The 13,898-nt window shown below is 29.7% G+C and overlaps 1 protein-coding gene across 9 annotated transcripts in view; it reads left to right on the plus strand.

The window, feature by feature from the left end:
• Shi (dynamin-1 shibire) overlaps nucleotides 1-13,828 on the plus strand; it is a 21,771-nt gene extending 7,943 nt beyond the window's left edge. For 2 of the 9 annotated variants that reach the window (XM_070315241.1, XM_070315240.1), the window contains 8 exons: nucleotides 1,558-1,729; nucleotides 1,878-2,123; nucleotides 2,833-2,844; nucleotides 3,132-3,338; nucleotides 3,726-3,901; nucleotides 4,438-4,626; nucleotides 6,418-6,513; nucleotides 12,499-13,825. In XM_070315241.1, coding sequence (XP_070171342.1) covers nucleotides 1,558-1,729; nucleotides 1,878-2,123; nucleotides 2,833-2,844; nucleotides 3,132-3,338; nucleotides 3,726-3,901; nucleotides 4,438-4,626; nucleotides 6,418-6,513; nucleotides 12,499-12,562 — 1,162 coding nt within the window. In that variant the 3' untranslated portion in view covers nucleotides 12,563-13,825. Of the gene's footprint in view, nucleotides 1-1,557; nucleotides 1,730-1,877; nucleotides 2,124-2,832; nucleotides 2,845-3,131; nucleotides 3,339-3,725; nucleotides 3,902-4,437; nucleotides 4,627-4,987; nucleotides 5,658-6,417; nucleotides 6,514-12,498 lie in introns of those variants that run through there. The other 7 variants (XM_070315244.1, XM_070315238.1, XM_070315242.1 and 4 more) reach the window with 7 other exon arrangements.
• Nucleotides 13,829-13,898: the final 70 nt, after the last annotated feature.

Below are 13,898 nucleotides of genomic sequence, written 5' to 3' on the forward strand. Positions count from 1 at the left end.
AAGCAGTGGTATCAACGCAGGTACTCGAAATCGGAAGTTTTGGTCCACTTTGTCCAGCATGTCTGCGTCGATGTTGGCAATAATTAAATTCGACTCTCCCAATGTATTGACCAGAACGGAGGCCACCTTCAAGATGTCATTTTCAAGAAGTAATTAAAAAAAAAACTTTAAATGTACATCTATGTAAAAAAAAAAGAATTAAAATGATATCTCTAATACTTTTTGTTTTATGATTTTTTAAAATAAGAAAGTTCCCGCGCCGCACCTTGTATATATATATATATATATATATATATATATATATATATATATATATATATATATATATTATCTCTATATTTTCTCTATATATCCATATTTTATAATTTAAATTGTTTTATTAATTTTTAAATTCCGTAATTAATTAACATTTAAAATGAAAAAATGTATGTAAATTGCTATATGCAAAACTAATTTTTAGTTGACTTTCTTTAAGATTTTTTAGACTCATGTTTTTACATGAATTTTTTGATGTAAATTCTTTGAATTTTGGAATTATGTTCTTACAACAATCTCGATGCAATCAGTTACAAGAAATTCTTATACTATAATTTGTAGACGTACTATTCAAGTCAGCGTATTATTGAAAATTTTGCATAATATTAATATTATAAGATACTATTGTATATACATTGGTTTAAATCTATTTCTTATTTCCTTAATTTTTTAGTTTTTTTAGTATGAATCTGTGTGGATTTATTTTTTTCATTCGAAATTGTAACTTTGCTTTATTTCAGTCATAATAAGTATTTCTTGTTTTTAAGTTGCACATCAGAAAATTAGGATTCTTACAAACAAAAAAATAATTTCCAAGTCACATCTGTATGTCATTCACAAAATTTTTAAACTGTATTTTATACAGCAATATCAAGCCTTAGTTTTATGATCTATTGTTTTGCGATGGATGTAATATGCGCTTATGCAATTCTCTTGCATCATAGTATCGAAAATTATTGCGGTGTTGCCTAAGTGATAGCTATACTGCACGTATTTGTGATATGCTAATGTTGTTTATGCAGTTATACGACAAATATACGCTTAAAAACTTTTTCAAGCTATATGAAGCATGAAATATGCATGAAGCAAAAGTGACAAAACAAGTACACGATGATTCTGTGATATATCTTATATTAATCCTAAAGTAAAGATTTTTTCGGATTTTTTCTCAAAGTAGTTGTATAAATGTACATTAGTTTTTGTAGGTAAAGGCACAAAGTACTGTCCACTTTTATTCTATATATTATTGTTTCCTTATTGTAAAATAAAAAGAATTATCGAATTTAATAGTACATATATATAATCAAAAGTTTGTAACACATAAGCTATGTTATATTAAGCAAACATTATTTTCTTTATGCGACATATTTATTTGAAACATGGATGCTAGAATATTTATTCGCTGGTTTTTTTTACTTATTTTAACCGACTAATGTAAGATTTGATAGCAACAATTCTTGCAGTTGGGTATATAAAATTTCTTATCTGGCATTTCATTATACACAATTTTTTATGTTACAGTGCACAGCAATCGTCGGAAAATTCTGTTAAATCTGGACGGCATACATTAGGCAACCAAGTAATTCGCAAAGGCTACATGTGCATACATAATCTTGGTATTATGAAGGGCGGTTCGAGAGATTACTGGTTTGTTTTAACATCAGAGAGTATCTCCTGGTTCAAGGATGAAGAAGTAAATATCGATTATAATTTATATAATTAAATTTGATATTAAATTTGATATTAAATTTGATATTAAAAAAATGATAATATTATATACTACAGAAAAAAGAATTATTGTCAAGAATGATATCTAACTTGTAATATTTTTATGTATGAAGGAACGTGAAAAGAAGTACATGCTGCCTTTAGATGGATTGAAGCTGCGTGATCTAGAACAAGGTTTTATGTCACGACGTCATTTATTTGCGTTATTCAATCCGGAAGGAAGAAACGTATATAAGGATTACAAGCAATTGGAGTTGAGTTGCGAAACTCAAGATGATGTTGATTCTTGGAAGGCTTCTTTCCTGAGGGCTGGTGTGTATCCCGAAAAATCGACAGAACAAGCGAATGGCGAAGGAGAGGTGAGTTTATTATTGATCAGGATACAATTAAATAATTGTATGTATCTTCATAAAAAATGATTTATGTCTTATATTTCAATTTGTTTACTAAAGAAAGATAGAGATGGATATGTATATATATATATATTTATCTGAATCAATTTTACACACAAATTTTCATATATTTTTAATATAAGAATAACGTATTCTATATATTTTGTATTATATGATAATAATTCATTATATTATTTATTAGAAACCATTTTAATTTATTTTAGGATAAGCCGAGGGTGAGTTAATAAAAGTAATAGAGATGAAAATTTTTCGGTTTATTAACTGTGTGGTGATTTGAATATTATTGAAAACAATTAACAAAAAGATAGTTGCTTTGGAAAAATATTTTTGATCATTTTTTTGAACTTTTTAAAATTGCATATATGTAATATATATACCAATACTTTATATATGTAATATATATGCTAATAATTTATTTATAACATTATTTTATATATGAATATTATATTTTATGTAAATACAATTTTCATAGCTTCCTGAACATTGTCAGTTATACTTGCAACATTTGTGCCAAGAAAAAGAGGGAGAGAGTGTACATATCTTTCAGTTTATATTTATAATCTTTTCCAAGATAAAGTACTAATTACTTCTTTTTATACTGAGTGCATAATAGTAATTGTGCTTTTTTTGTCTCATATTTAAATCAACTAAAAAGGAAGGATATGAGGTTCGTACAATCGTGTTTTCAAGAATTACATAGCACACGACACTTACATGAGCATTGGACACCTCCTCAACCAAGCACGTTATTGCAGAAAATGCTAACAACATTATAAAACAAAACATGTTACTTTGCATTTTGATAACATTTTTAGACTGATCAATATTTTTCATTTTAGTGAAATGTTTTGCGGTACTGCGATACTGCTATCTTATATATGCTCTTAATCATTGGACATTTGGAAGCAACTTAATCAAAACAAGGGCTTAAATAATTTATTTTTGTTTATTCAGGGTGAAATAGAGGGTCAATCATCAATGGATCCCCAATTGGAGCGTCAAGTAGAAACTATTAGGAATTTAGTAGATTCTTACATGAAGATTGTTACAAAAACTACCCGTGATCTAGTTCCAAAGACAATTATGCACCTTATTATTAATAATGCTAAGGACTTTATTAATGGGGAACTGTTGGCACATCTTTATGCGAGTGGTGATCAGGTAAAATATTGATACAATACATTTTGTGCTTATATATACTATTGTTCATTGCAGAATAGTTCTTTTGTTTTAAAAATTTTACAGATTAATCCTTTCTCCATTAATCCTTTTCTCTAGTCAACCAAAGATGAAATAAATACTTTGAAGATATTCATTGATCCTGTAATCGTAAGTGTCCTTATCCTATCCATCCCTCTCCTTATTTATTTTAGCATTTGATTTAAGAAAAATATGTATGTAACCTATGTTTTTCATCTTTCAAACAAGTATACACATGTTATAGTCCTATTTATACATATCTCTGAGATGTTTCTATTCTCTTATTTTTATATATTTCACTGTTATCTCGAATAAACGTCGAATAAACTCGTGTGTATGCAATTACAGTCTTCCATGATGGAAGAATCCCCTGAAGAGGCGCAGAAACGGGAAGAGATGTTACGCATGTATCATGCATGCAAAGAGGCCCTTCGTATTATTGGAGATGTCTCCATGGCCACTGTTTCAACTCCAGTACCACCACCCGTAAAGAACGATTGGTTGGCATCAGGCGAGAATCCAAGGTAACTTTTATGTTATTCCTAGCACTGTTTATCGCGCATTTTACTAATTTTTTATCCTTACATTTTGTACCGTCTGCTTTGCCATACATTTGAACACGGTTGAAACAGTCTTGGGTAAGATTCTTTACATATGTGAAGTATTTATCTTTATTTTTTTCTTAACTAATAATATGTCGTTAAGAAGAACATCACATTATGCATGTTTTTCGCATTAAGTATATATTTTCTATAAAAATATTAAGCTAGAGAGAGATTATAAAATGTCGCTAGAATTTAATTAATTTTTATTGATATTTTAATTTAATATATTTTGTGCAATTGTTTTTATATCTTCGGTTAATGATATCAAAAGATTATATGGAGAGAGATCCTATCATAGATATAGATACTATCATTCAGATTAAGATTTTGTACATTAATTTTTTTTAGTAAATATTTCTTGTAATTTAGTTTTCGTTTAATTCAAGTTTTCTTAAAGGAATTTAAAACATCTGAATAATGCAAAAGTTAATTATAAGACGTACTATACATTCTAGATTATCACCACCATCTCCTGGTGGTCCAAGACGCGGAGTGACACAGCCACCACCTCTTTCTAGCTCACGAGCACCACCACCAGTACCTGCAGGCGGTCGACCAGCACCAGCCATTCCTAATAGACCTGGTCCAGGTGGACCACCACCAACTCGAGCTAACCCTGGCCTACCTCCACCTATGATACCATCGTGAGTATATATTATATAATTCACATATAAAACTAATTTAAAATTTAAAATTTTCTATTTATTAATATCGCCAAAAAAATCTTGATTATATCTTATATCGCGATTTTATAATTTTATTGATCACAATTCTAATGCTGAACTATGCGCACGTTGAAGTTTCAACCGCACAATAATCTCGTTCGTAATGTGGTTTTGTGTTCAAATTTATAACAATGTAATAACGTGACATGAAAATGGTACCATTTTACACAATTGTGAAATTAATACAATTTGCTTTCTCGAATATCTCTCGCCTGTCTATATTAAACAGTAGCTTGTGTGTTTGGGGGCTTGGGTGCTCTAACTTCACTTTCTATTGCAGGCGCCGACAATAAGTCTTCGCACTAACTCGCCTATTCACTACTAATCAATACTGTATCCGTATTGCATTATATAGTCAGTGTATATTTTACACAAAACACTTATTCCCTACTGTTTCACTATCTGTCTGCATACATTACAGAGATTATAAGGTCAATGTTAATTAAGTAGGGGTGTGAAAGTTACACAAGGATTATTATTCCAATCATACAAGTCTCATGTCTTTTACGTTTTCGGAATTTAATTGAGCTTCCAAGTGCCGAACAATTCCTCTATAGTACATTTCACCTGTGTTATATATATGACAATGACATATTTTTTATTTAATCGTACTAGTTCAGTAATAGATTAAGAATATAGAGAAAGAAGATATATAGAGTAACTTTTTGTTTTTATTCTTTATAATATTGTGTTTCTATTATTTAATATTCATATTTTATGCAAACAGTGTAATAATTTTAGTGTATAATTCATGTATATATACATATTATTCTATGTATATTATCTCTCGCGTGAAGATCAACACACATCCTTAATTGTAGTTATATTTTAGCGCTTATAGTACATGAAACCTGTGCAATATTAAATATTTCCGAAGGTACAATTTTCTTGTTTGTAGAAAATGGAGATATAACATATACATATAGTCGAGTCACACATGTTTGATTGTAAATTACTTCAATGAAGCTGTATATCATATATGTATATATTGTTGAAAATATTATCAAATAAAGGACTTTGTGTTCTTACGGTAGATAGATAACCGTTTATTTTACTTATACTAACAGCATGACATTTCCATAAAATGCAATATTCAATATAAAAAAGAAAAAATATCGGTTATGTCTCTTCGGAATCTAAATTAGTTATCTATTTATTGCGTGATATATATTTCATGTAATATTATAGATTACGATATATCCTATTTAATACAAGTTTAAAAAGCTTCTCAATCACATAATAACACTTCTTACTTCATATATTATTCATATTCTTTATCGCTTAAATGTTTTATATGAAGCATAACACCAATTTGAAACTTGTCAATTACTATTTATGGACAAATATGTCGGTGCCTGCATTACATTTTATCAAAAGAAAGAAAAAATAATGGCATATGTAATTGTAAACGTATTTATAAATGGGAGTTAAGGTAAATTTAGTCTGACAGTACAAAAACTGTCTTCTATCGAACGAATATCGTGTTGCTATTACGTTAAAACATTTTTATAACTACTGTTACAAAATTATATATATCTCTTTCCCCCATTAAAGTTACTTTATCTTGCATTTAAAAGGACATTATGCACGCTTTCCTATAGGAAATGCGCATTATAAATTAATATTTGTAGCAATATAATGTATGAACTTAAAACAAACTGTGTAAGAGTGAGATCTGTAGTCAAAGTTGGGTATCCGTGGTGTGTTTAGTCGAGGGGGTGGTCTACAGCAGAGGATGACGCAAGCTGCGACACAGGCTGCGACGCAGGCCGCCGTGCACGAGTTGATGGATGCGTTCAAGATCAAGTAAATAGATATCCACCAATTGAATTTCGAGTTGTATCTCTTTAACGATATAATATACATATATATGAGTATTCATTTAAGTTGTGTGCGCAGTAGATGGTAGACTGTTCAGGGTTGAGAATGAATTAATTCCAGTGTTTGCTCCACTTTAAGTAGATCTTTATTAACGATACTCTACAGAGAATAATTTACTAATTTGGTCCCTTTGCGTCTCTTACATGTCTTTCTTTCTGTCTTGCATGATATTTCATGAATTTTATTAACGGTTATATCTTTGGTATTAAATTTGTACACACATGTGTGTACATATTTATTTACATGCATATTTATCTAAGAAATAATTCTATAATCTATATATTATAGGGTAAAATATATATAATATTATAGGAAACGAATATATATTTAAGCACTTTACACCTCTACCTAGCAATATTCTATATTACCTTAAATGTTTTTAGAAGATTTAATTATGGTAATTTTCAAGTCACTAATTGAGCAATAAAATACGTTCAACGCTTCAGAACTGGAATCAAATTGTAACGATCAGGAAATGTTATGAAGAAAAATATATACATATATACATATATATGTAAAAAAAAAAAAAAACCAATTGGACCCTTATAGATTAGTACAGTTAATCCGATATCATTGTTACCTTCACACCATGTAAAAGTGTGGAAAGTTGCCCATAGTCTCGTTAGTGAATCTAGAGCAGAATATTATGAATTTTCTTCTAAAATAATATATTTTGCATCCAGTGAATCTATCCTGGAAAGTCTACCAGAACCCGATAATGTGATCGATAGTAGTTTTGCATTGATTGTAAAGAATATTCCCATTGTGGTATGATCATGTTTGAATTGCATCTGATATTTGAATTATGAATATTGAAGGAAATGTCGAACGCGTCGTCGGCAATAATAAGATAGATGAGAAAATGTCATGCTGTTGGGAAAGTAATTAAAATTCACGCGCGAATAATAATTCAGCTTGTTTAAAAAAAGCTTCTTTAATGACAAAAGTATTGTACTACACAGAATAGCTCATAAAGTCTTTCTCTATTTCTCTCTATTTCTTATAAATGTTTATTTCTTTTTATAGTCATTAAAAAATATATATATATATGCATTACATATATAAGAGAACTATATTTAAGAAGAACAGAAATATTACGTAATCCTTACGATATATAAACAAGAAAAAAAAATGTGCTCAGACATAGGATGTGATATAGCGTAGAATGCTTCGAGGATTTTGCATGAAAATCCGGAGTCACGAAATTCTATCCCCCTCTCCCCTTCTTTCCTCTCTCTTCTCTCCCTGTTTCCTCCTTTCTGTCTTTTTCCTATTCACTTCTGTTTATTCCTTTCTCTTTTTCTTCATAGTTTAAATTAATAGTAACCGCACTTATCGAGAATAATAGTAATCATAATATCACATACAGTATGTATAATGTGTGTACATCACATTCGATAGGCACATTCAAGAGCGATGTTATATATTTTGTATAATTTATAATTATTTCTCCCGAATTTCTTTCTCTGATCATGCTTGCGATTCAACTATGTATGTATATAAGATGAATTTTTCGTAAATAGGAATGCTTTGGTGTATTCGCAAAGCAACGACGTGCTTCAAAATTTGTATAGTACTACATACAGTTCTTGCATGAAATTGTCATGCGAGAAAAAAGATCATATTAAATAATATGACACAACTTTATAAGCTCATTATATGAAATTCGCAATATACTTGTGTGTGTGTGTGAGGAAATTTTTGCTAAGTTGTATTGTACTATACATAGAGCGATATGTGCTCTCATTTCAAGTACGTTTGCGCAGTGATTCGGAAGAAACTTAAAGGCGATAATCGAAGTGCAATTAAGAAGAAAAGAAGATATTTTTCGTTACGATATATAGAATGTCTCCTTGGATAGATAATAAATTTAGAAAAACAATGTCAGAAAGATTCATATTCTTCGTGTCATTGCGCTGTTCGTATTCTAACTGACACAGTTACAAATTTAATAATGACCCAGAAAAGGCAGAAAACTTCATAAATATAGCCGCAAATACTATTGTAATATAAGACTTATGTTCCTCATTCAAAATTGTGTCAATATCAGGATATACCTATAATGATATTCCTTGCAAACAACTTACATCTATTTTTAATTTATTTTAATTTGTAGCACAATATATTTCTTCAATTATACATATTTTTAGCGATTGTATGTTTAATTGTCTTCCTCTTAATTTGGTTTAAAACTTTATCGCTCTATTTCTGAAGCACGTCGGACTAATCACATCTGGTTTTTTACGTACCGTGGACAAGAATATTATCAGATCATTAATAAAGTCCCGAGAGATTAATCAATATACGTGTTGCATTTGGCGCAGAAAGAATAAAGAATATTGAAGGAAAAATTCCGCGTGCAGCAAATAGTATACTATTGTAATGTTATTGTACAGTGTAACTTGTATACAACAGAGACACGTGCGTGTATACTGATCCTCTCAAGCAATGAAGAATTAATCGAATCCATCAAGATATTAGAGAATAATAAACCTTTAATGTGGTTATGAAAATATTATTAAAATCACTACTATATTATATTGTAAGATATATATCCGTAGATTTGTTTAGCCATGCATCTTCGTGTTCCGCACTCGGTAGACTGAGAGATTTTGTCCTAACTTACAAAGTAGTCATTTTTGCGTTAGTGAATTGTTAAGATGTATCAAGATGAGACAAAAACAAATAGGAGCCTTTTTACTTTTTGATCGAGCATATCATGTTGCACTCGTTGCACCGAATATTATTAACCAAAATATTCAAAACTCTCTCGATTAGGCCCGTATGAGTAGATCCATCTTCTAATAGAATGCATCTTATCTATATTCATTTTTAAAAGAGGCTCTGGATCACACATACTTACATACAAATATACACATCAGATCCTTGGGAGCTATTGAATCTATCTGTTAGTTTAGAAAAATATATAAAAAAAATCTACATTCTTTATGTGGCCAGAGCGAAAAGAGAAATACTTGTTTCACAACTTATCCGTGTTTGCACCTGTAGTGATTCTCGTTAAATCGTAATATTGTGAAAATTAATATATTAAATGCATCTGGGGCAAGAAACGATTTGGTGGAATATCGATCTTGAGTCTTACAACGAAGGATAATATAATAATCTTGTTTAGCGAATTTTTATCTAATTAATAAATAGTTCGAAACATGATCAATTAAACAGTTTAACATATTTTTGAATACATTTGTTTCCCGTTTGTTTTATGTTATATTACGACGAAATCGTGAAAATATTAAGGTTTGACATTAATTGTAGACAAATCGCTTCGAGCCGATTAATATATCAACTTTTATTGTTTATGGAAAATGTTACATAGTAATATATATATTGTATTGTGACATTCCAACATACACATTTCTTATTCAACGCATCATATATACGCTTCCATTTAAAGCCTTATATGTCACTATAGTTACGCTTAATCTCATGTAAAGCTAATATCGAGTAAATATGTAATTCTATTGTACACTACGGGCTGAGAATCTCCAAATCGCCGCGCTTAATATATAATATTATTAAAAAAAATATATTTAAAAAAGCAAAGAGCACACAGACTATAATATTTCAGTCAAATAGTGAATCGTGGGTTTGCTGTCGATGTTTTGATATTTCGAAGGGTTTTGGCACAAGAAGATAGTGATTTTATATGATAAAAATCTTCAAGAGAAAGATCGATGAGATGGATGACTTAACAAATCTACGAGGATGAATCGAAAAGTAACTTGGTTCGTCTATTCGTATATATGAGAAAAATAAAATACAACTTGAATTTAAAACCATTGTCTGTTATTTTGCACCAAGTTTTCGATTCACCCTCGTATGTGCTACAAATAACAATTCTTTAAATGTTCCCACCGGAATATATAATTAATAATTCGAAACTGCGTCAAAGACATGCGCGCATATCTTTCCTCTATTTCTATCTATTGTGCTAAAATCCATTGATTGTACGCGGACAAAGTATCCTCCAATTATATAACATTAAGCCCATTTGATAAGCAAAACTTTGCGACGGAAACCCATACAGCAAAATCACTATGTACTTCTAACTCCACTTCTAATTCCAGATATTGAACATCATAGTTCTTGTCGATTAATACAAAACACTATATACATCGCCCTTGTTAATTTTTATACGATATATTGATTTTTATAGCTATTTTTATTCAAACCGCTAAATCCGACCAAGAAATAATAATTATATTCTGGGATAAATTTCTCCTTGAGATACTGTTAAAAATTATTATAATAATATTGGAGGATTACTTGGTTAAGTTTTTCTGTGGTACATCCCAAAAGATATGTTGTAATATTGCGCCATGTGCGCGTAAGAGAGGAACACACTGTTTTACTGCAATATAAATGTGTATATAGGAAGTAACATGTTATAGAATATATCTATACATGTATATATGTATACATATGCGTACATATATACGCGTACATATATATGTATATATATACATGAAAAATAAGTACGTGAAAAATAAGATTACAATGAGAAGAACGTTACTGTCACGAATGATCGAAGACGCATTTCCGTCGGGTTTTTATCTAGAAGGAATCTATGACTCTTCTTATTAAAAACATGCATTTAATGTCTTCTATATATATATTAAACAATAGCATTGAAATTATCAAAATTGAATTGAACTTATCAAATTATCAAATTGATCAGAACTGATGAATGTGTTCTCCTCGTGCACGGGGATGCGTATTCGCGTTCTCTGTGTCTTTTTCAATAAATATTGAACCTCGTATTTGTATGACTTTATAATATGCTTTTTCTTATGCATTCAAGATTACGTTGCCAAAGAAATACTATCAATGATTATAATTGTGTTCGTACAAGATCTTGTCAAAATTGACTTTTTATTCATTGAAGGCCTTATTTGGCCTTATTCTAAAATGGAGAACATTATTTACATCATAATCGTTTTTATTTTTCTCTCTCTCTTTCTTTAAAAGTCTCAGATTACAATATTTTTGACATATATATAATCTTTTCTTGAATTTTTAATATATAAAAATCGGAAATATTTAGAAAATAGATTGAGAAATTTAAGAGAGCATTATTAAAATTATTTTGTTTGTATGAAAAATAAAATGTCATTAGTCATTAATGGGTTAAAAATGCATTTTATGAAATAAATCGTATTTTAACATTAATTTTTTTTCAAATATTCAATGCCGTTGTTGGTGTTGAAAATGAGATTTTATTTTTACCTTCTTGCTTATTTTAATCAATTTATCTCTTGTACGATAGTAATAATGCAATTGAATGTTCCTTTACTATATTTATTTTTGCATGTATTTTATTGCTAAAGCTTAAGCATGTTGTGTAAAAATCACTTATATTCTTTTTAATCCAAACTATTGTTATAACATGTTTTACATTTATGATATCTTTCTTTTAGAATAGATGTGATTAATTCTGTCCGACCTTGTTTTGTTATGCTATTTTAATAAAATTTTAATGTTTGATTATATAAAAAAGGATGATATTTTAATGTTCTATATTTAAATAATGTCTAATTTTATTTTCTAACGTCTAATTATTAAAAAACTTACGTTATAATTTATTATTTATATTATTTTCTTATTATACCATGTATTCCAGAATTTATTATAATATGCATTATGCATTCAAACATTATACACATATCATTTTTAATATTTAATATTTAATTAAAATATTCAAATTTTAATATATTTTGCTGAAGCAAGATAGAAAATTTATATAAATAAATATTTAATTTTTTAAGCTTGTCTTTATGTTTGCGTATAGATTTCGCGTTTTTTCCATTCAATGATTGTTTCCCCGCGGCGTACTTCCGTTTGAAATTTTGTAGGCATACATCCAACATTTAATATTTATCTATGTTGTAGGCGTCCCGTACCCAATATTCCTCCCCGAATTCCCGACAGACCATTCTCCGGCAGACTAAACTGAGCTAGTCCGACAGCAGCGGCATATGAGACAATACCTCGTATATCTGTGACAATCCAAAACAGCATCAGGAGAGATCTTGTTCGAATGACCAAGGCCATGACGAAAGCGGAAGCTCCGTAGGTTGGCAGGAGAAATCCCCATTTTTGCGATGAAGATAAGAAGTTCTTCTAAAATCGATATTTCGTCCCCTTGATCTCAACGGCCTCAATTTGTTGACGTTTGCCGATAGAGACAAGGATCAGAACCGAAGAGGAAGCATTCACGCAGAGAGAAGGAGAAAGCAAGGCTGTGTTATATGAATACTAAAGAAGAAAGAGGGACCAAGAAACGAACTAGAGGCAGAAAAACGGCTCGTCTGTTTCTCGATGGTCAGGACAGCCAGAGGGATTCCCCCATCAGTCACTTCTTCAAACCTTTTCTCTAATATATACTTTGTTTTCTACTTTTATTTATATACAACTAGATTCGCGATATAGATTACGTTTAATTCTAACAATAAGTATTAACACCATGTGTTCGATATGCGCCAGGTGTCTTTTTTTTAAGGAAGTAATTTTTTTCGAAATAGAAATCTCTTACGACAAGAAGGACAATCTAGATGCATTTTTATCAATTTTGTTCAATGATTCAAAAATTATTTAAAATCACGATATTATCAGTATTAAGAACGAGTTTATTAGCTATTAATTATTTATAATGAGAAATAATAGTGCGAGAATCCAGTTTCTCGAGAAATATCGAAGGTGCAGTATTACTGTGTAACTTAATTTCGATTAACAATTTATAATTATAAAATTGCCAAACGGATAGTGTAATATTAGTTTCCTATAGATACTTCTTACAAATATTTCCTATTTTCTGTCTGCGTATTCGATATATATCGTATCCTTCTTATCGTAAGTTTTGTGACATATTGTAAAAACAATTTGTTCAAGTACGAGACGAATATGGGCAACCCGATTACCTCGATTGTAAAAGAGCTAATTAGAACAGAAGGACTAAGCCACGTTTTGCAGAGAAAAAACGGGGAATTTTCTATTTGAATATGGTATCAGCATTCCAGAGAACGTCGAGATTTTGCAATTGTACAAAATAACGCAAAAATATAAATTATTGTGATCAATCCATTATTATCGTGATAAAACATCTCCTTTCATTTTATACAATAATAATTTTATCTCTAGGCATTGTTTGAACAATGAAGCATAGATGACGTTACGTTACGGCTATTGATGGTACGTAAAAGACAAAAAAAAAAGTTATTTATGTTAAGTGATCGTAGAGAATTTTTTTTAGTACTCTGCGTTGATACCACTGCTTGTTGATACCACTGCTT

The sequence above is a fragment of the Polyergus mexicanus genome, unplaced genomic scaffold (genome assembly GCF_030449975.1).
Source record: "Polyergus mexicanus isolate NDT 795.1 unplaced genomic scaffold, iyPolMexi1.0 SCAF_163, whole genome shotgun sequence".
NCBI classification, from domain to species: Eukaryota; Metazoa; Arthropoda; class Insecta; order Hymenoptera; family Formicidae; genus Polyergus; species Polyergus mexicanus.